The sequence below is a fragment of the Manduca sexta genome, chromosome 13, assembly GCF_014839805.1.
Source record: "Manduca sexta isolate Smith_Timp_Sample1 chromosome 13, JHU_Msex_v1.0, whole genome shotgun sequence".
Taxonomy (NCBI): domain Eukaryota; kingdom Metazoa; phylum Arthropoda; class Insecta; order Lepidoptera; family Sphingidae; genus Manduca; species Manduca sexta.
This window is the reverse complement of record NC_051127.1, coordinates 9,015,306-9,039,444: the sequence shown is the minus strand read 5'-3', so window position 1 is coordinate 9,039,444 and position 24,139 is coordinate 9,015,306. Positions and strand designations below refer to the sequence as shown.

The window sequence follows — 24,139 nt, the reverse complement described above, 5'->3', positions numbered from 1 at the left end:
TTAAAAACTACCAAACCAGCAATTATATTAAATCGATTATATAATTAATTTATAATCTTTTAACTATATGCGAATTCAACCATCTGTTCAAATTAAGCTTGCATTTAACGACGGTTAAGCGCATATCAGTTTTAGTTGCAGCCAAAGCGTATCGAGAGCGTTTCCCTGTCACGTTATATTAAAAGGTATTTTTTTTTTATTACTATATGATGGTTTGTCGTGTGAATGCTGATTTAGTGTCTCTCTTCTATTATCTAGTACTTGCTTTTGCTTGCCGCTCTGTTTGCGTGAAAAATCCGGGATAAAACTATCGCTTTATATTTTCCCGGGATAAAATATAACACTTAGGTATAATGTAGTTTCCTGTTAGTAAAAAAAATCAAAATCGGTTTAGTACTAGCTGGGCGTGGAATGGACTGCCAAGACGAATGTCTGTAGGTTCGAAACCCAACGGCGAATAGCTCTGACTTATCTAGAAAAATATATTGTGTATTCTTTGTAAATTATAGTTCGCTTTAACGTTGATGGAAGACATCGTGAGGAAATCTGAATTTTAAGGGTACTTGAAGTCTATCAATCCGCACTAGGCCATGATAGATTAAGGTCTCTCAGTAATAGAGGAGGCCTGTGCCCAGCAGTGGGACAGTATATACTACAGGGCTTACATTATTATGTGTAAAGTCTTAAATTTTTTCACTTTTATATTTAGTTATAATTTATTTCTAGAAAAATTTGTTTTAAAATTAATTGTACAATATTGAATGCTGGATTCAGTGAAATTTAATATCATTAAGAAGAGAGAAAATATAGCTATGACAGACAAAGCGGGAATAAAAGAGTATCGCTAAAATTATAAATTCGAAAATAAATAACTAAATATTTATAAGCAAATACTTATTCAGCCTATAAATTTTGCAAACTTCAGAAGAATTCGTGCCCATTGTGTCCAAATACTTTGGGATCTGTTCAAAATTTCAACCAAAAGTAATTAATTGACATTTAACAGTAACTTTAAGGGCATTTTACATCGGTGGAGCCGCGGTATGTTTTCGTTTCATAATTAATTTGAGAAAGATTTTTGGCGAGGTTGGACGCCGCGTATCGTTATAGTAGTGTATAGTAAGGTTGTTTCTAGTATTAGTATTTTTATTATATTTAAAGAAAACGCAAAAAACGAATTTATTTGAATATAATTTGGCATATATACTATGTCGTAGATTGATTGATTTGATTTCTTCTTAACCGAGTTTCGACCACGGCGCCCAATATCAATGGAGACCAGATACTTATCTGGATACGCAAGAGATTTTATATTGCACAAGTGTGTGTAATACACAAGTGCACTCTCTGTTCCTTCATTCGTATAGTCCGGTGAGACGGCAATCCGACATGACCGGAGAGAGATCAGGCGCAGGACCAACGGCTTTGCGTGCTTCTGAGGCACGGGTGTATCACAACGTCATAGATTATAATACCAGTCCTTTAGCCATTGCTAGACGCAAGCCTCTTTTACTAATTAGAGGAATAAAATTACAATATTATCTTTATACATTTCAGAAAAGTCCTTCGATTCACGCAAAGCCACAATTAAAATTCATAAAATTTTATAACTTAATATATTTTGTATTATTGTTGTTAATTGTATGACCGGGCTTTATGACGGATACATTATTTTTGTATGTTATGATAGCTATACTATCGTTGTGAAAAAAAAAGAGATATATTTTGTTTGGACACTAGCTTTTACTCGCTGCTTCGTTCTCGTGAAAGAGTTTATTCGGGGTAAAAGTACTGTATATATTGACGGGATAAAAATCCTTTTCCAGGGTCTTAAACTAAGTATTTCCAACTATTTGCTGATGGTAGGATATGTTTTATATTCTCCCGGATTACGACCACTGTACACAAGTCCTTAATCCCCGCTAAAGTCGCCCACGTAAGTGTGTCGTATTCCGGGATCAGCCTATGTATGTCCGTCTTCAACAGGCCGGCATAATTGTGTCGACTGTCGAGGGGTAATCATCTCTCGTCAGTCGACATTCTATTGGACCCCACTCCACTTACCATCAGTGGGGTAACTTTGCCGAGCACGTATTAAAAAATGTCATCGAATATGTACCAGTTTTTGAGTTCATCGTATTCAGAGAGACGCGGCGGGAGAATTTGTTTTGTTATATGTAAGGATGTTAATTTCTCGACCTACTAGTGAGATTTTGGAAACCACTAGAAAAAGAAGCCGAATTTATATAAGCAATCATTAAAAAAAATGACAGTTCATTATAACTAATATCTCTTATGTGACATACTGTCTAATATCTTTCCACGGTGTTGTTTGGAAGAGGATTATGCGAAAGCTAACCAAGCTGTGATTTATTTATTTGCTCAGAACATTACAAATTGCCACGTAAATCATTTGCTGTTAAACACTTGAGGTTCCTAATTCCGCCCTAAGGGATTAGTATTTAGGTACTAGCATGAGTCATAGAATTATAATTAAAATGATTATATTACATCGATATATACGTACTAAGTACTAGATTTGGCCGAACAATCACCGTGTTCAACTAAATTGAACTGCAATCCATACAACTGCTGTAGTATAGTGACAATATTGACAGCTTGTGGTCGTGTACGGAGTGGCGCTCATAATATAAGAACTCGAGTCTAAGTGTAAACCGGGATGTGAATAAAAAGTATTAGTCAAATAAGTAAAAATTATTTGTTATTTAAGTGAATAAATAGGTTACAACAGTGACGTTTTGGTTGCCTTCTTAGTTTAGATTTTGAACAAATAGTTTATATGGACGTTCGTGTCTATAAAATATACGTCAATGGCCCTGTTTTATGTACTGTCCCATTGAATAACTAGAAATATATATAATACCAATTTTACTAATTTACAACTTTATATTACACACGTTAAATACTTTAGAATATCTATGTTTGTAATATAAGCACACGCTACGGTAATTAGGTTATCAGCATTACTGCGATAAAAAAAAATTGATAACCTAACACGAGTAACATGTTTTGATATCGTGGAGGTAAAATCCTGTTTGGTATTTAGCATAGGCGCCGTTAATTATCTTACTTATATTAATGTTAAAATTTGTGGAGTTTAATGTTTTTTATTGCTTTGAATGACGAGGCTAACTTGCCGTTCGCCTGATGGTAAGCGATACGACCGCCCATAAACAGTAGAAACACCATCCAACACCTTGAATTACAAAGTTTGGTATTTTACATTTTCGCATGTTATATATTCCACTGTTATAACCTATTTATTCACTTGAACAATAAATAATTTTACTTATTTGACTAATATTTTTTATTCACATCCAGGTTTACACTTAGACTCGAGTTCTTATATCATGAGCGCCACTCCGTACGCAACCACAAGCTGTCAATATTGACTATAATAGTCAGTTTGAATGGATTGCAGTTCAATTCAATTGGACACAGTTATGTTCGGAACGCCAAATCTAGCACGTAGTACATATACATCGATGTACAGGGCTGATATTATTATAATATAAATTCCCGTAAATATTACATTCTTGCATCATCCAATCCATGTTTTGCATGATAAGGACTGAATCCTGGAAAACTTTGGGCTGACTTATGAAAGTTAACAATTGTTCAGAACTTGCCGCGATTTGAATATCGCCTTTTATGAAGGTTTGTCTAGCTCAAGGCAAGGTGTTTGTGTTCAAACTACCCACATTAAGTTTATTGTCTTTGGGATTGTGTTTCCCTTGTTTTAGCAGAATATTCGTTCCTGCCCTAGGCTTACCTTACCAAAACCGCCATAGAAGAGCAACACTAGAGTTTCTTGCCAATTCTTCTCTGGTGAGAATTGCTTTCCGGACTGATTGTAAAGTTAATATTGACGGAATCTAAATAATGTATAACATTTTGCAGGTTCAAATAAATAGTCGACGAAAAACGTAATTTTTCTTTAATACAACATTAACAGTACAATACAATTAATAGTACGGCCTATTCGCGAAATAACACCAAACATCTGATCTTTCAGAACATAATAAAGTTCTACTACGCGTAATTTGCAAAATACTCAAATAGCTAAATATATTTATAACTAGCTCTGTCCGCGGATTCGCCCGCAAAGAAATCAGTGTGTCACAAAGTTTTCCCGTGTAAATCCCGACACACGAGATTTTTCACAACCACGCGACATCTTCAACAGTAATCATTATATTTCACTAAAATTACCTGAAACCGTAATGTACTATTAACGCAAACCTTCCTCAATAATTGCGCTACCTTTTAGTAAAAACCGTTCTGTAGGATTTGAGAAAATCATAAACAAACAGACAGCTTTTGGGGGCTTTGTTTTGTAATATATATAAAACAAATACCAGGTCATAACATTTTTCTCAGACCTCACCTTCTAAAAGCTGATTACGCATATAAAGAACCATTAGACGTTACGTGGAAATTCTAAAAGATAATTATCACCAACGTTATAAAGGTATTTTCATCAAACAATTCCAAAAGATCTTATACTTTCCCACAACAACCAAACAAAAATAACTTTACACGCATCGACTCAGAGACGATTTTTAGTCGTATCGCATTTGGCAACTTTTCATTTCAGAATCGTAGTTCGGTAATGACAGTAATAAATCATACGGATCGTTAGGCGCGTTCCCCCGGTGCCGGGTTCGATTCCCGGACGGAATGGCATCATCTGTCAATGGTAGAGGTGACTTGACGGGACTCGCTAATGGAGTAGCCATGTTTTGTTCGGGAACAATCGTACAAATAATGTGTGACGTGTTTTTTTTTTATATGTGATGGATATCTGTTTGATGGATATGAGTTTTGACTAAAACTGTAGAAAAAAACTTTGGTATGATTTTGATCACGTACGCAATTGACTGAGAAGCCAATATTGTAAATGCAAAAATGCCGAACGGAGTTGGATAAAGGCACACATGTAGACCTTAAATCCTGAATAGTTCGTATTTTTTTATTTCGAAAAAATACATTATTTTTTATTCCGCGTTAAGATTTTTGCCTCGTATTAAATAAGTAAAAAGAAGACATTAACTCGACTAACATCAATTAGAAGTAAGCTTTCATTTGGGCGCGGCAAATAGGCCACTACACCCCATGCTAATGGATTGGAGTCCAATAAAATGTCGACTAACGAGAGACGATTACCCCTTAACCACTTGATATATCAGTCGACACAATTTTGTCGGCCTGTTGGAACCGGATATATAAGCTCCCAAAACGTGGACTTACGTAAGCCACTATAAGGGTTTTAACACCTTGTGTATGATGCTATAGGGGCTATAAAATATAACCAGCAATAAATATTTTATAGTATATACATCAATGATGCCACGTTTTCATTCGAATCGGACAATAATTTGAATGTTTTGTAGATTAAAATGTCAATGTAGGTATATTTCTACAGGAAAATGAACGTACAAAACTCTTGTCAAATAATACTGGAGTTATGGCAAATAAGGAAAACTTTATCATTACAAAATACTTAAGATAATTGCATAATCATAAATTATTTTTTTATTATTAATAATTAATAACAATAACAGTACTAAAGAGCTTACAGACAAAGTAGGTATTAATTTTAGCAATTGTTTGCTATGAGCTACTTCTATGAATTCCCCGTATATTTATTTTGCATTCAATTCAAAATATAATCATTCAATAATCAACATTCATTGCTAATCTTAAGGTTGAAATTTGTGAAGTTAATATTGTTAAAGCGAAGTTTAAGACGGCTTGTAATTTTTTATTATAAAATTCCTATTTAATCTTTATTAATTTAAAAAAGAAAACATAATATGATAAATTATCAAAAAAACATAGTAACATTAAAACTTCTACACGTAAGTCCATTAATGTAGCACTCCTCGTGACAAATAAAGCATTAACAAACTATTACTATAAATAATAAACTAAAATCATAAGCTTTCAAAACACGTCCGAACAGAATGCACCCGCCACGTCGCTACATGGGATCATAATTTTGATATTTATAACTCACGATATATACTGTATTATTAAATCGTCTCCATAGTTCAATGATAGTGAATATTTTTTATTTGTTTATATTTTATAAACAGCAGATGTATACAAGACTTAATGGCTGAGGCATTTTCTAAATTTATTGCATTGTATAATATTTTATTTTTATTTTAAATGTGCTATCATTGTGATTTCTTAGGTTTACGCGAATGTTTACATTGAAATAAAATGGTGACCATAGAGCGGCGAAGTCTTCGAAATATCGGGAAAAAATAATAATATAAAAATCAGAGATAAAATACGAAAAAAAGTTTTATGTCAATATACTATCACTCTTTAATTAATAGAATGCCCCCTTTGAAATATTGAATTAATTACGCTTTTGTCACCATTCTTTACATCTTAAAATATGTTAAGTGATAATGAGGAATCATAAAAAAATATGATTATTTAATATAATACATCTTGTATTGCTGAAAAGCCATAATACAGTCACTTTATAATAATATAAATAGTTGACACGATACTCTTACGACACGACAAATCGTATCGTCGTATATAAATAGGACGTTGTAACATCATCTCAGATGTCATCATCTGCGGACAGCTGACGAAACGGCGCGTCGCTTCCCCATCAATTACCGAGTTGCGACCGTCGGGAGATATTCCGGCTTCCGTTTACAAGACGGGAGGATCCACGTGTTTTACTTTACTATTTATGCCTTGTATAGTTTTTTGATTTTTTTTTATACTATTGGCCGGCAAAGAAGCAAGTGTACTATTTTTTCAACAAGCAAGTTTACTTTACTTTGATTTACGATCACTGTACGAGTATAATTAGTTTGTTTTTTTTTTTATAATATTGGCCGGCAAAGAAGCAAGTGTACTATTTTTTCAACAACCAAGTTATCTGATTTAAGATCGCTGTATATAAATAATAAGTACTAGACATAATTAACATCTCATGTCTCAGGATGGCGAGTGCGGTGGAATACCAAACAATACTTTGTAATTCAGTGTGGATGATGTTTCTATTTTTTATCGCGTATATATATCATGAGGCGAACGGCAAGCTCGTCTCGTCATTCAAAGAAATAAAAAAAAAGAACTAAAGAATCATCGGTAGACCGGTAAACGAGCAAATGGGAAATTTTTAAAGCAGGCATTTTAACTGATGTTAAGATTAGGTACTGCTTTATAAAAAATACCTAAAGAAACATAGGTAGGAATTAGATAAATTATCGAATGTATTAGGAATTTTTAACGTATTTTTTTTAAAGATTATTCATTTAATACGAAAATTCATGTAAAAAATATCAAGTTAAATAACCTAAAAGACAACTCAGCAAAGAGCGGACCGTGCGAAATAGTTTTGGAATTAATAAGGGAGCCATTACCCAAAACTATTTGGTACAACCGAAGCTCTTGCGAATTTGCGCCAGATTTCACTAGGCAAGCATTGGTTGACTTGCGGTTGGAACTTCCGCCCTAGGAATGCCAAGATTGTTCCATACTGTTTAGTACTGTGATTTTATTTTACATATTAAAGATATTGGTAGTTTAACAGGGCAAACTGATTATTGGATTTGATAGATTCAATGGCTTCGCGCGTGTGATTGTTTTTGGTATAAAAGTCTTGTGATATATTTTCCCAGGACAGAAAACAGCTTATGTAGTTCCCAGGATCTCAAACTATCTTCATATGAACTTTCATTGAAGTACGTTTGGTAGTTTTTTAGTTTATAGCGTCCTAACAGACATACGCGGCTAGGGACATAATCTAATAATATATCATCATCATCATCCACAACCTGTAGAGTCCCACTGCTGGGTATAGGCCTCTCTCACATCATGTCACCTTTTTCGATACCGAGCCAATCGCATCCAAGATCGACCCGCAATTCTTACAATATCGTCCACCCTTCTTACCGCTGGATAATATATTATAATTATAATAATTAGTATTTAATAATTTTATGTTTTATTTTGTTCAATGTTTTAATAATGTTTATGATTGTTTTGTTTTTTGTTGTATACTTAAGTGTTTTTTTTTTAATTTTTAATTAATGACAGTTACCCCACATTGTCGCATTGGAATACTTCTGTAATGACTGTGTGTGAGAAAAATAAAAATAAATAAATTATTATTATTTTTCCTGTAAGTACGATATTAAATTGTATTTTTAAATCAAGGTAAAATGCCAATATCAGTTATCTATATAATTTTTTTTATCCCTTCAGTGGCGTAGTTGTAATGCGTACGCGGTATGAATACGACTACTGAATAGGTCTCGTGTCGAATCCCGAGTCGAGCCCAAATAATTGTGACTGACGAGAGATGGTTACCCCTCGATAGTCGACACAATTATGCCGGCCTTTTGGAACCGGATATACATAGGCTGATCCCGGAATGTGACACTTACGTGGGCCACTATGGCGGGTTTTAACATCTTAGCTGTCGTCGTCGTCTGCTGTCGTCCGGATAGCTACCACCGCTCAGGTGGTAGCTATCCGGACGGATATAAAATATATCCTTCCACCACAGATAAATGGCATCTTGTTCGTTGACCTAAAATTCTTCATATAGAAAGTTTCTTAAACGTTATAGAGCAGACGTTGGATTTATCAAAGGATATTGTAAAAATAGTGAAATACCGAAATAAGCTCTCATCGCGAATTGAAGTTGAATCGACATTATTGTTGGATTTTCCAATTTCCGGAGCATTTTCAAGTTTATTTTAACATTTTCGTCGAAGCATTTATGATATTCACAAATTTAAACGAGCAGCGGTGTTCGATTCCGGTAACAGAAAATCCTTAATTCGTTTCACGTAAGAATCCTAGTTACACTTTAATAAGTATATTATTACCGTGATGCGTGTCTTTTTATTTATTAAAATCAAACTAATTATATCAAACTGATCAATACGTTTTAAATTTTTAAACCTATCATAGTAGTTTGTACGAATATCGCGTTCCAGGATTAGCCTGAGTATATTCGGTTTCAAAGGCCGGCAAAATTTTGTCGATTGGCGAGGACAATCATCTCCATCAGTCGACACTCTCCACCCTACTCAACCATCTCGTGTAGTGCAATTATTTTGACGTGTCCATACAAAAAGGATTTAAAAATTTCCGAATCATTTAAATAATAATAATACAGCCGTGTATTATATACTGTCCCAGTGCTGGTCACGGGCCTCCACTAATACTGAGAGGGATAAACCTCAGTCCACCACGCTGGTCTAATGCGGATTATTAATAATCATTTAAATTGTTACAATATTGGCAAAGCAATTTTGTTTCTTTATTTAACAAACGATTCCACACCTCCATATGAACTCCGAAAGCCGCTAATGATCCGCACTAATTAACAACAGGACAAGAATTCCACACAAAAAAACTAACGAAAGGAAGTCACAAACTTTCACATAATTACTGCAAGCGCCATTTTATTAGCCCCCAAACGGAGTGCTAGAAAAAAGGTATAATTTCAGAGGCAAAAAATGGGTAGTGATTTAGGTAAGAAGATGAGCGGATATATATAATATATTTTAAAGTAGATTTATTATGTTTTCCGTTGAATATAATACGGGGCGGACTGAGGTGTTGGTCTGCAAAGTCTTCGTCACTTTGGGAGAAAATTATAATATAAAAATCGCGGTAAAATCCGCAAAATAGTTCAATGTCTAACATTCGCGTAAACATAAGAAATCATTATGAATATTCTCATGCAGCTTGATTATCATGAGCGCAACTATGTTCGCCTACGTGATGATAAAGTATTTTCTTTATTTTTATTTATGCTAAACCTCAATTTGCGCGTAATAAAAATTATCAAGTAACTGGATAGTGGATTGTCGTTTACAAATGCAGTAAGGTGTAAGTCGACTGTGAAACGCGACGCAACACTAAGAAATCGTTTGAAGTTAAATATCAGTATTAATTAAATTACCTAAAGTTTAAAAAATAATCTTGCGATGTTGTTAATTAAAACTTTGTTTCATTGCCTCGTGCACGCGAACCTGAGAATCAAAATAAGTGTGGTAAATGGCTGTTTATGACATAAAACAGTGTAAAAAATGCATTGTGAAAATATGTTTATATTCTATTCTTTTTATGACAATCAACTTGCTTTTGCTCGCGACTTTGCCCATGTGATAGAGATTTTCCTTTGACTCCCGCTATATGTTTTCACGGCATAAAAAGCCTATATCCTTTCCAGGGTATCCAAATATCTCCATACCAATATCATAAAAATCCACTCGGTAGTTGTTGTTGAGTTTATCATGTTTAGACAGAGAGATGGGTCGTCTCATAATCTTCAAATTTATCTCGACTTCATTCCCGTACTGTTGGTTAATAGAAATAGTCACAAATTATAAAAATAGATATTATGTTTGTTGATAACACCTCCACTCCCCATTATAAATTTATTTTGACATTATTGCTGCTACTTGCTAGTGACAGAGTTGCCAGGTGTATATTTTATAAAAGCAAAAATCGGATTTAGAAACTCCCAAAATATGTATTTTTTAAAAAAAATTACTCTTCAAAAATATGTAATAGATTTTCTTTTGAAAAGAGTACTTTATACAAATTATACAAAATGCTTTAAATTATACAAAATTATAAAAATAGAGTTGTGCGTTTTATCTACTATCATGTAGATAATTTAAAAGAATCCCAAAAATTTGAATTCACAGCTTCAAAGATGGCACCAAACACTTCAAATGACGTCAACAGCTACATAGCAGAGGTAGACGATGCGGAAATAAATGAAGAAATAAAACTCAAAGCGCCTCAAGCTGGACCTAGAAAATACGAGATCGTATACAGAAATATATTTACAATAGGTTATCTTCATATTGCTGCTTTCTATGGTGTTTACCTTTGTTTTACTGCAGCAAAATGGCAAACAGTGCTGTTTGGTAAGTATTTATACAGTTGATAATACTATTTTTATATATACACTTGCAAATAATAGAATAAATAATGAATAAAGTGGAATAATACTTTCCATCGCTAATTGCGACTTACAATTGATGTATTAACCAAACTATAATTCTTATTTTTATTAGAGAAGACAAACGAGCACTTGTCACTTAATGTAAAGATTAAAAACATAGTGAGGCCCATTAGGGAATAAATAAAATGTTACTTTTCACTTTTATCTACAACTTTTCGTAATTTTGACCACGGTTTTTTATATGACTAAAAGTTAAGTAAGATTTGTAAGTCTTTTGTTTGATAGTAAGCGACATGATTTCCTATAAACAGTAGCAATACTAACCCGATTAATGAATTGGAAAGCACTAGATTACACTGAATTGCGATCATTACCTTAAATATTTGGTGTTAATCAATAGTGTAGTTTATCTTTTTAAATGCAGTACTCATAAAAATATTATTATCCAAAATTCAACTAAAAGTATGTTTTTTAAAAATCCATGCAATATTAAATAAGTTATAATAGTAATACCAAACTGTAATGTCACCGAGCGTCACCGGGCGTACCTTACGTGCGTAGGAAAGAGATAGCGCAATAATCTTACCGTGCACGCAATTTTGCCCTGAATAACATTTCAAATAAGAATAATTCATATGGAAATAACTACTCCATTATGTTCAATTTCTTTAAACTGGAACTTATTGTAGTATAATAAAGAAACCACACAATGCAGAAGTAAAAAACTGTACACAGTAAATCAATGCAGAACTATCTCGTCAAGATCAAGATCGTATCGTTTACCATCAGATGAACCACTATTAAAAAATATCCAAAAACACTATATGTAATAAATTCCAGCATACTTATCATACGTGGCAGCAACAATTGGAGTAACAGCAGGCGCTCATAGACTCTGGTCTCATAAGTCCTTCAAAGCCAAAATACCTCTCCAAGTCATCCTTATGATCTTCGTATCTATGGCTAACCAGAGAGTGACTCATTGGGTCAGAGATCATAGACTTCATCATAAGTATAGCGATACGGACGCAGATCCGCATAATGCTGCTCGAGGCTTCTTCTACTCCCATATTGGATGGCTGTTTGTTAAGAAGCATCCAGAAGTAAAGAAGAGAGGGAAGCTGATAGACTTATCAGATTTGTTCAGCAATCCTGTATTGAATTTTCAGCATAGGTAAGTTTAAGGGTTTATTCATTTGCTTTTATTTATCTAAGGATCAAAGAAGATTGAGATTTTATAATGACAATAATAAGAACCGGCAACAAAGCTTGGTAAAAGATTCCATATATTGGCATAATAGATATTGTGCTGTTTTTATTTTTGTCAACAGTCATTCTGAAGGTTTTGATATTATAAAATACATTTAAGGTGGTAGCTCAAGGTCCATTTTCATACATTTTGTTTCGGCTTTAATCTGGGTAACTAAACAAGTATTGGCAAGTAAAGAATTTAAATTCACGTCTAGTTAGTGATTAGTTCTCGCAGTTGAAAGAAAAATGTAAAAATAATTAATAATCATGGATATTTCTGCCTTTAAAATTTCGTCATATTAAATTTTAAAGGCCGAAATATCCATGATTATTAATTATTTTTACGTTTTTCTTTCAACTGCGAGAACTAATCACTAACTAGACGTGAATTTAAATTCTTTACTTGCCAATACTTGTTTAGTTACCCAGATTAAAGCCGAAACAAAATGTATGAAAATGGACCTTGAGCTACCACCTTAACTACAAAGTATGAACGCATTTTTATTTTACTTCTTGCCAATCTTACTTTTAATCATACTTTACTATCTTAATTTAAAATAATATTAAAAATGCGAAAGTTTGAAACAATGTTAGTATGTTTCTTAGAAGTAAATACAGAAATTCCTTTTGCAGATACTCAAAGTCTTTCATACCGACCGTATGCTTCATCATACCGACAATAATACCCGTACTGTTTTGGGGCGAGACGCTCTCCAACTCCTGGAACCTGGTCATCATGAGATACGTCTTCAACTTCCACGTCTTCTTCCTAGTCAACAGCGCTGCCCACATTTGGGGTAATAAGCCCTATGATAAAAACATCATGTCGACTGAGAGTAAGGCAGTGGCCCTCGCAACTCTTGGAGAGGGATACCATAACTTCCACCACGTATTCCCATGGGACTACAGGAGTGCGGAGTTAAGGAATACTGTTCTTAATTATACGAAGACATTTATAGAGTTATGTGCGAAGATCGGATGGGCGTATGATCTCAAGACAGTGCCGTACGAGATGGTTGTGTCCCGAGCGACGAGGACGGGTGATGGGTCACTTTATGCGAGTAAATAATTTATTAATATTTCTCTTTAATTTAAAGCATTTTTTTTACACTTTTATACATCTTAAGTCGTATGATGTCCACTGCTGAACATGGACCTCCCCAAAAGATTTCCAGATCGACCTATTGAAAGCGTCTCGGATCCAGCGACCTGCTGCGACTATTATGAGGTACATCTGTCCACCTCGTGGATGTCTGATGCAAATTATTCTAACTTGTACTTATCACAAAAATATAAATGCATATATAAATATTAAATAAGAATATATTACCCTCCAATGACGAGGCTCAAGACCCATACCACCGGAAGTTCATTTACTATTATTATTATCGCAATTGAAGTCTAATTTTAAATACTGATAATATATAAAATTATAATTGATTTGAGCTTATTATTCTCCTAAAGATTTTTAAATATATCGTAATGGTACCATCCGCATTCGTATATAATATACAAAAAAAAAAAAACAAAAGTATACATGCTCGTATTACTAAGTTATTTTGTTAAATTATCTTTTTGGAGCTCAAGCTTACTATCTAAAGAATGAAAGTAATTCTTGCATTCTAAACATTATTAGTGACTACCTTTTGCTAGCGACTTCGCCCGCGTGAATGAGTTTTACGGGATAAAAGGCCTGTTATATATTTATATATTTAATAGAAAGTAGCCTATAACCTTTCCAGGGTCTTAAACTATCTCCATGCCAAATTTCATAAAAATCCGTTTAGTAGATTTTGAGAAAATCGAACACATACAGACAGCTTTTGGCGACTTTGTTTTATAATATGCATTATCATTAATCGCTATTAAAATCGCTACTGCCACTCAATACTCACCCTTATGTCGGTCTCAAAGGTGTTGTCTTACAATAATTTAACTTAATGTCAAAATAGTTAACTTCACACATTTGCGCCGAAACAGCGTGAATTATGAGCGGGCAACTATGGGTCTCGCTGGAGCAAAAAAAGAGACGAAAGTTTCTTTTTTATAGCACCCAGATGATGTTAGATGTTGGTTTAAACCTACTTTCTGATTTTATAATACTTTATTAATAACTATACCTAAAAACGGCGATAGCCTAGTTGGTTGTGGAACGGACTGCCGCGGCGAATGTCCGCAGGTTCAAATCCCAAAGGCAGACACACCTCTGACTTTTCTAAAAAAAGTATGTGTGTATTCTTTTTGAATTATCGTTTGCTTAACGGTGAAGGAAAACATCGTGAGGAAACCTGCATACCTGAGAAATTGTATAGGAATTTTCAAGGGTGTGTGAAGTCTATCTAGGCCAGCGTGGTGGACTAAGGCCTAGTCCCTCTGAGTAGTAGAAGAGCCTGTGCCCAACAGTGGGATAGTATAAAATTCAGGGCTGATATTATTATATTATTAACTATACCTATATTTAATTATAAACACAAAGTTATGATGTTGTATAAAGGTGCAGTCAGCCTCAAAAGTAGGTGGACAAACTCAATAATTCAAAACGTTTCCAAACATTGACTTCAATCGAAATCATATTTTTTTTTTATGACAATAATAAAAATCATTTGAAGTTAGTTTAATAAAAAAAAATGTTATTCAGGACATAATTAAGTTAAAACGCGATTTGAAATTTTGAATTTGTTAAACTACTTTTATCTCTGACTTTTTTATTTGTTTTATTGCTTTGAATGACGTGACGAGCTTGACGTTCTCCTGATGGTAAGGAATACAATAACCCATAAACAGTAGAAATACCATCCAACAGTTTGAATTAGAAAGTATTGTGTGGTATTCCACAACACTTGCCATCCTCAGACATGAGATAATAATAATAATATCAGCCCTGTATTATATACTTGCCCACTGCTGAGCACCGGCCTCCTGTACTATTGAGAGGGATTAGGCCTTAGTCCACCACGCTGGCCTAGTGCGGGTTGGTAGACTTCACACACCTTCGAAATTCCTATAGAGAACTTCTCAGATGTGCAGGTTTCCTCCCGATGTTTTCCTTCACCGTTAAAGCGAACGATAAATTCACAAAGAATATACACATGATTTTTTAGAAAAGTCAGAGGTGTGTGCCCTTGGGATTTAACCATAACCTGCGGACATTCGTCTCGCCAATCCGTTCCACACCCAACTAGGCTATCGCCGCTTGACAGACATGAGGTGTTTAGTCTTATTATGTCCAGCAGTTACACTGTCAATAGCGAGCAAAACTAATACAATAGTAATATATAAGCAATAAAGTCGAAATACATTATTAATTTCCACCTAAGCTATTCACATCTCTTACCTTACCTCAATAAAAAATACATTCAACAATCATAAAACTAAAAAATTAAAAAGTTACAAGATTTTACACGTATCCAAGCCATCCTATTTACAACTGAAACCAGTTCCGTTCCACAATAAAAACGCTTTGATCGCCATCTCACTAATTATTACAAATAACCGCGTTTCCACACTAAAATAACTTCTAAATGCATCCGAGCATGAAATTTTAAAGCTTCAATAACTGCACACGGCAGTAATTTATTAGTTTTATAATAGTTTTAGGTGGTAAGTGATAAATTTTATTTTACCAACACAAATTTAGTCGGATCTCTTGTAATCTTCTAATTGTGTAGACGGAGAGGTCAGAATAAAATGGTCGTCCAATATAAATGTGAAATATGACGCGCAATGAAATGTTAGTGCCGGAGGTCAACGTATGCTGGTTGTAATCAATTCCAGGAAAGTGTTAATGACTCTGAATGATTGATGTTCGTGAAAGGGTTGTCTTTGCTGTGGTTTTAGTTTCGTTTATAGATATTTTTTTTTGGTATATGCACAAACATAAGTTCGGATTTGCTTGGAGGGGTAGGCAGAGGCGCAACTAATGCAATTTATTTTTCGCGGAGCTTCCCGTTCCATGATATGATACGGGCCCTATAATTTTTTACGGTATCTAAGCATTGTTGGTGTACACGATCAACCCAAATTACACTATTCCTTGCACTCCATTTTCACACGTGAAAGATAGTGTAAACTTGAGAATTTGATATTTTTAACTAGATACTTCTACGCCTTTGTGAGTAAATGGTCTTCACAGATAGACATACAACAAAGTGATTCTATAAAAAACAAATTCGTAAATTTTAAAAAATATCTTTTCAAGTTGTCTATTTTTTTTAAATTTATTAACGATAAACAAAAGTACATAAATAGTTAGAAAGATTTTTATATTATATGTATACAGTAATGGTGAAATGTACTACCCACAACGCTATCCAATAATTACTAATACCTACCTAAGTACATAAATAAAAGCTGTAAGCATTTAAATACTTACTATTCAAAATATTCATAACTGCTATTAGATAAATTCGTTTCAACATAAAACAATTCAAGAAAACTTGTAACGTTTACGCAAAGTTTTAAAACTCTTATTATAATACGAAATAAGTTTGATAAAGTATGAAAAGTAGCTAATCTCAAATTATAAATCTGCATATTTATTGTTTTTACAACGAATCGTAAACTTAGATGGGCTGAATCCTGATCGCCTTAAAAGTTTACCACATAAAAAATATTTTTCTCTTCTTCAGTATATTAGAGCGCTAACGAATTTTTCTATGATTCTCCATTAGAAGTTAGTTATGTAAGTTTTGGTTGCCTAGAACTGGGTATTATGATTTGAATGTTTTTTTTCGATGTCTTCTGGCGATCGAACAAAAATAAATATAATAAAATAAAAATATAGGAATTTAGAGGATATGTGTAGTCTCCCAATCTCTGCTAGACTAGCGTGGTGGACGGAAGGGCAGACCCCTTCTTCCTCACTACAATGTTTCACACTATAACCGTGCAAAGAACATGTCAGACTAAAAAATATTCTTTGTAATAAAAATGAGTTTTCCCACTAGGCCGTTCCGTCACCGACCAGCACCGTCGCGTATCATGCACGGACCGTTAACAATTGTTGACAAGAACATTTTGCCGGTGTCACTTCGCTCCGTATATACTAACCCCCTTATTCATAGACGTTTTTTATCTAACGACCGAGTAAGGCTGTGATAACAAGTCTGTTTCTCAGTGCTGACGGCATGGCAGTCTTCGCAGTGCGTAGACGTAGGGCCGTTGTGATTGGCTAATATTGAAATACAACAATAATAACCAATCACAACGGCCCTATGTCTATTTCTCAGTGCCGTTGGGCACTGAGAAACAGGCTTGTTATCACAGCTTTACTCCGTCCTTAGATAAAAAACTTTTATGAATAAGGAGGTAAGACTGTTATGTAGGTCTTTCCGTGCCTTATACCTTCACAGTACGGTCATGGTATGAACCGGTTATGTAGGCAGATACTTAAAGCCTAAAACTTCTTAGTAGTCGAGAAAGCTATGCCTATTGGTGGGACATAATAAAATACATAACTAGTCTGAATAGTGGTGTATATTGTATCTGTTTATCTATATTTCAATGAAATTGAGTAAGATTCCTTAAATATCTATTTATTATTCGTAAGTTAAATTAACAGTTAATCATATTTTGACACAAGGGAAAGTAATAACGCCACACAGGGAAATCAAACCAAAACAGAGACGTTTTTAAACACCTCTACATTTACAATATATTTAATGCCTTTATAAAGAATATATCAGCCTTAAAATTTATAATCTAAATTATATTGACCGAGATCTATGACAAAATATGAAATGAAAATATTATGTTTGTAAATGTAGGCGTATGCACGCTGTACACTGTTTCATAGTTTTTATAAATTTTTTAGTATTATTGTTTTTTTTTTTCGTTAATTTTTAGTTATTGCTAATAATTTTATGTGGATTTTCTCCGCACTTTTACGGTGATGTGCGTGTATTAGCTTATATAATTAATCAGACTTTGTATAGAAAAGACTGATTAAAAATAAATATATTTAATAACAATATTATAAAAGAATGGACAATTGATGACAAAAAATAAAGCCCGGAGTTTCTTTCTGCCTTTCTTCTTCGGGTAGTCATCGCTTAGGTAGTTAGTGAAAGGCTGGTAGGTTAGCTAGGTTAGGGCTTTTATTGTCCTCACCGGTGAGGATCGCGACGCGTTTCTCCCTTATTGCTTATTCAAAAATACATATATACATCATTTTATTTCTTCTTCCCTGCCAGCCCGAGCTGGCTTCTTTGTTACGAAGTATATTTTTCATTTATTTTATTTTCAATATAAATTGTCTTTTTTTATATAAGCTAATTTTATTAAGTAATAATTAAATATTCTCATGTACCTTGACTTATCATAAGTGCAACTATGTTCGCCTACGTGATGAATAAAGCATTTTTATTTTTATTTTTTTTATATTATTTATATTATAAAAACCTATTTAAAATTTTGATTTAACAATATCAATTCTCTGTCGATATAATTATACTGGCTGTAGGTGGGGCGATTTGAAAGAAACTTTAATATTTACCAAAAATATAACTACATTTTTTGGTAATTTCATTCATCTTATCTATTTTAAATTTATTCATTGCTTCTTGTTATTCAGCCGAAAAATAGGCTTCTGCTGAAACCCATTATAATTTGACCTCCGTAACCCAATATGTATCTACCTTACCAAATTAGTTCATGTATCTTGGAGCTGTTTCTAAATACTTCAGTTATACAATAAAGCGAAAAACATTACTTTTTCCACGAAATCAAAGCTTTAATGTTTCAGAAAATCTGTTTTTTATTATTATTTATATATCATGTGTATTAGCGTACTGCGTACAAGCGGCGATAGCCTAGTTGGTTGTGGAACGGACTACAAAGACGAATGTCCGTAGGTTCAAATCCCAAGGGCACACGCTTCTGACTTTTATAAAAAAATATGTGTGTATTCTTTGTGAATTATCGCTTGCTTTAACGGTAAATGAAAACATCATGAAGAAACGTGCATACCTGAGAAATTCTCTATAAAAAATTTCGAAGGTGTGTGAAGTCTACCAATCTGCACTAGGCCAGCGTGGTGGACTAAGGCCTAATCCCTCTCAGTAGTAAAGGAGGTCCGTACCCAACAGTGGGACAGTATATAATACAGGGCTGATATTATTATTATATTATGTATTAATCAGATTATCTTCTCGATCTGTAAGAAAAAGACCTTCATGCCTTTAACGGCTGGTGTCATAATTTGGCTATGCATATATTCCTACTGCCTCGATGATGTTGTTATATCGCGTAACCAGTGGCGGATTAGCCCTAAGGGCCAGTAGACCCGGGCCTAAGACGGCCAGACGATAAGAGCGGCAAATCGGGCCAAAAAAAACACTGATGACAAGAAATAACTCAAATGTGAAGTATCTTAATGTATTAAAGGCTCGTGTACCTTATGATTATAATCTTCCTAAATCACTATTTTGGGTGCTGAGAAAAGGGGCGGCATATGGCCTCGGGCCTATAGCGGCTAGGACTGCAAATCCGCCTCTGCGTGTAAGGAATATGCCTCTGACGTGTCTGGCTTCGAATCTTGGATCGGGTAAAACGACATCTTTGTTAGTCTGTAGTCTGAAATGTATGCCTGATTTAGCCATTATGTAATGACGGACTACCCACGGTGTAAATGGTTGCGCTAGTTGCACCTCTGTTTACCCCTTCGGTGTAAAAACCGTAGCCAGTGTAACTACTGGACATAATAAGACTTAACATCTCATATCTCATGATGGCGAGCGCAATGAAATACCAAATAATACTTTGTAATTCAAGATGTTGGATGGTGATTCTACTGTTTATGGGCGGTCGTATCGTTTACCAACAGGCGAACGGCAAGCTCGTCTCGTCATTGAAAACTATAACAAAAAACACAAATGTGCGTGATTTAATTCAAATATTAAATCTAAAATTATACAATACTTGATCTTGTATCTTATTATAAGTCAAAACCTTTTTACAATGAATACCTTTCATAACATATTGTGTTTTATCTTTTAATCCAACAACAAAAACAATTCTTCGTCTCTTTATATTTAATCTGCTCATACGAGAAATAATTGAAACTGTCCTCTCTACGTGTTCCGTAAATACTCCAATTTTACGCGACGTTAGAAAAGAAAACAATAAAAACGGTATCATTACCAGATATTATCATATAAATTGAAAGTGTTCAGCTTAAGAACACTTAAAGCTGTGGAGTAGCTTTCTTATTAATTATTATACTTTTCTCATAGTAACCATAAAATTCAATAAACATTCTATTTCTGAGGGAAACGGAGACCTAATTTCATCCATTCGCATATTCTATCGCTATACAAAAAATCATGATGATCCATGACTATGTGAAAGTCAATATATTTGTGAACTTTATTTTATTTGTTTGTATAGTTCACTGCCTATAATAATAAACATAAAAAATACAATAAGCCATTTATAAGCCAGCGAAGATAATTATTCTTGTGTAATGATATTTATGTTGTAGAAAATAAGGAAATGCAGCCATTTTCCTTGTGTTTACATCATAATAATCGTTTCTACAGTAGTTGTTAAGGAAAAGCATTTCGTAGTGATTAGATAGCGGATTTTATTATACTAAGGCACACGTTTCTTTATATTGGCATACTATTTAATAGACAATTTAGTTTCGGTTATGATATTCCTACCGTATATTTTTTACATCTTAATATTCCATCCTATTCTTGGCATAATCGCGTCGACTGCCTACGGGCAATCATATCTCGTCCGTTGACATTCTATTGGATCTCACTCCACTTACCATCAGGTGCAGTGCAGTTTGCCGTGCACATTTATATAAAAAGACCGGTACACTAAAAGTAATATGTTTCAATAATTATATTTTATAGAAAAAGAAACTACAAATTTTAAAATATTTATCAGTAACAAAAAATGCAATTTTTACTTATTATTATTTATACTTTTTATATTTTCATATAGTAACATTGTACCAAATATTGAGACCTAAATGAACGCCTCTCCAATTTGTGTATATTATAAAATTACTCCAAATATTTCTAACTCCAACACGACTCCACAACCTGCTTTATCCCGAAACCGTTATGATTTGTGGTGCGTTGTGACATTTGATTTCAGTCACGCGTCATATTGTCGAGGGAGTCGTTATTTATTATTATTTACATCTCACTCACTTATGGCGGGAGTGAATTATTAGTTTTATTTTTTAAATCGCCCCTCCGAGGTTTCCGGTTATAATGTTTAGCACGGATGAGGCCATTATCACTTGGAGTATATTTATCTGTTATTAAAATATTACATTATCGGTGAAGGAAAACACCGTGAGGAAACCTGCATAACTGAGAAGTTCTCTATAGGAATTTTGAGGGTGTGTGAAGTCTACTAATCAGCACTAGGCCAGCGTGGGGGACTAAGGCCTAATATTTCTTAGTAGTACGTAGAGGGGGCCCGTGTCCTACAGTGGGACAGTGTTTAATACAGAGCTTCTAATATCATTATATAAATATAAGATAATATTTCGATAATACATATTATACTCACGCCTTTTAACCCCAAATCGGTAGGCAGAAGCGCAGCTGCTGCACCTAATATCCGGCGCGCGTACTATTCCGTCCCACGATAGAAGGCGCGCTTATTACCATACACATATCCAGACTTCGGGCTGACTAAGACCCAATATCACTTTACCCGACCCAGGGATCGATCCCAAAACCTCAGCAAAAAAATGTCTCCAAATATATTAAATCTTTTTCAGTTAACAATACATAATATTATATATAGACATTAACGGATCATATTAATGGACTTAGATACTTATGTCATAATGCGCCGAGTGGATAGGTATATGGGTTGGCAAAACAATGTAATTCAATTAGTTGAATAACTACTATGAGTATTATATCATAATTACTGGCTGGATAATTTGTTTATGATAAATAATTATCATTATTATGTAGATAACATAGTTTGGCATTGTAATCATACTGTAATCACCGGTTATATTATCTTGGGAGAGAATAATTATTGTAGGCGAAATAATAATGCTTTAGTTTTTACGTATAGGCTCAGCAGACCTTCGTGCTTGCTGAGATCCAGTAACAACCCACGTATTTATAACATTTTAAATAGAATAATTATATAATAAAAGGTTAGAATTCATCTGGTTAACCACCTCTTTAACTGTAAGTATTTCTTGATACTTATGGATTTCTCTATTTAGCACAAACCAGGCTGCCTGTATATTAAGCAAAGGAAAATATACTGAAAGGAGAATGCCCATTTTTGTATGAGAGTTGGGCTACGCTTGCGTCTGTACAAAACCTTCACTAAACTATAGGGAATATATCCTAATTTTTATACAAATTGAAAACAATTGGATATTCGATGGGAGTTCGGAGTAATCAGAATTTTTATAGCGCGGTTATTTTGAGGTTAAGTATGGACTGCAATAATGTAAGGTAGAAAGTACCTACGTGCCTAATTAAGTTCAATATTGCAGTACCTACTTGTTATTGCTATAAGCGATTATTGGACGATCTTTTCACCTAGCTTTAATTGCCCTCATAAGAAACTGATAGGTACTAACATATCTGATAAGACGAAACTCCAATAAAACTTCTAAGATAGTATGGCGGAATATTAGTTTTTTCACGGAGCATACATATGTTACCGGACCTTTTGTGTATATGTTTTTCTGACTTACGATTTATTCTATTACATGGATTACCTTATCTTTATTTCCACCTACCATTATCTCACTCCAATATGGCGTCAACACATATTGTAGAATAGATTCAGCTTAGTTTTTTGACCAGCCGTATGCCTGACGCCAACCCTCTTTGGAGGATTCCGATCCCAGGCAACTCATGTTAGAAACACCGAGATAAAATATTGCTTGGCCTGGAAATCGAACCCAGGAACTCACTTCACAGCCTGATTAGGCTAATAGTTAATTATCATAGGGAAAGAAAAATAAAACCAGAAATACGAAATCCGATGCATATTTTTATATAGATGTATATTTTTAATAGAAGTTTATATTCTTGGCATCCCAAAATAAAAAGAATTTGATATAGCTGCAGCACGTTTATATATATACTGCTGAAGTGAGTGAATGACTTCTTGCAGCGCTGGTCGGGTCATGACATGTTGTTGTCTGTGAATCTCTCTATTAGCTTTGTTGTAGAGAAAGTAGCAGGCAGCACAAACTCATTCCAGCCTTGAAACCTAAAATATAATGTAGAAGTTGAGTAAACATGTTCAGATTATTTTATTGTTAAACTGTTTTTTTTTAACTTTGGCAAGATTTTTCCCACATTGTGGGTATATTAATAATAATCTACATAACTTACAAGCTGGACAGCTCGTCCAAGAAATATTCTTGTTGCTGGGGCACCGCAAAGGTGCAGTTAATACACCGCCGGGATATGCCGTTTCGATTAACTATCCTGGGTCTAGGCTCTAGACGACATTGTGTTGCTAACTAAAAGCCTTCTGTCTCAAAGTTCGAAACACACACTATACACGTTGTTTTTTTAACAGAGGATTTTTCGACTCAACATTAAAATGCATAAGAAAAACACTCCGATCTTGAGTAAGATAAAATATATTAAAATATTTTAATGATTTAACATTCAAACAAATCTGAAGTGTCAAAATATCATTAATTTCAGTTGCCAGTGTAATAAATATCTGTACCCATATATTCATTAATTAAAAATAAAGTCCAGACATGTTTTAGCTGACTTTTGTATTTCTGTCAATGCAAGTACAAGTCGCCATATGTTTGTTTTTGGAACGATTAATATTTTCTCTTTTTTTACCGGGTATTTGGAGTTTGGTCATAATTATTAAGTAAAATATATAATTTTATAACAATATATTTGAGATGAATAATATATTTAATAC

At 33.9% G+C, this 24,139-nt stretch overlaps 1 protein-coding gene across 1 annotated transcript; it reads left to right on the top strand.

The window, feature by feature from the left end:
• Nucleotides 1-139: 139 nt before the first annotated feature.
• LOC115446447 (acyl-CoA Delta(11) desaturase) lies at nucleotides 140-13,329 on the top strand. Its single transcript, XM_030173119.2, has 4 exons — nucleotides 140-185; nucleotides 10,728-10,952; nucleotides 11,831-12,164; nucleotides 12,875-13,329. The coding sequence occupies exons 2-4, from the start codon at nucleotides 10,736-10,738 to the stop codon at nucleotides 13,308-13,310; spliced, it is 987 nt and encodes a 328-aa protein (XP_030028979.2). The 5' UTR covers nucleotides 140-185; nucleotides 10,728-10,735; the 3' UTR covers nucleotides 13,311-13,329.
• The last annotated feature ends 10,810 nt before the right edge of the window (nucleotides 13,330-24,139 follow it).

Excerpts from the sequence above, each read along its gene's own strand:
- LOC115446447 (XM_030173119.2), top strand. The coding sequence starts at position 10,736 with ATGGCACCAAACACTTCAAATGACGTCAACAGCTACATAGCAGAGGTA. Across the intron at positions 10,953-11,830 it reads ATGGCAAACAGTGCTGTTTG|CATACTTATCATACGTGGCA; the intron begins GTAAGTATTTAT and ends AATAAATTCCAG. Across the intron at positions 12,165-12,874 it reads GTATTGAATTTTCAGCATAG|ATACTCAAAGTCTTTCATAC; the intron begins GTAAGTTTAAGG and ends TTCCTTTTGCAG.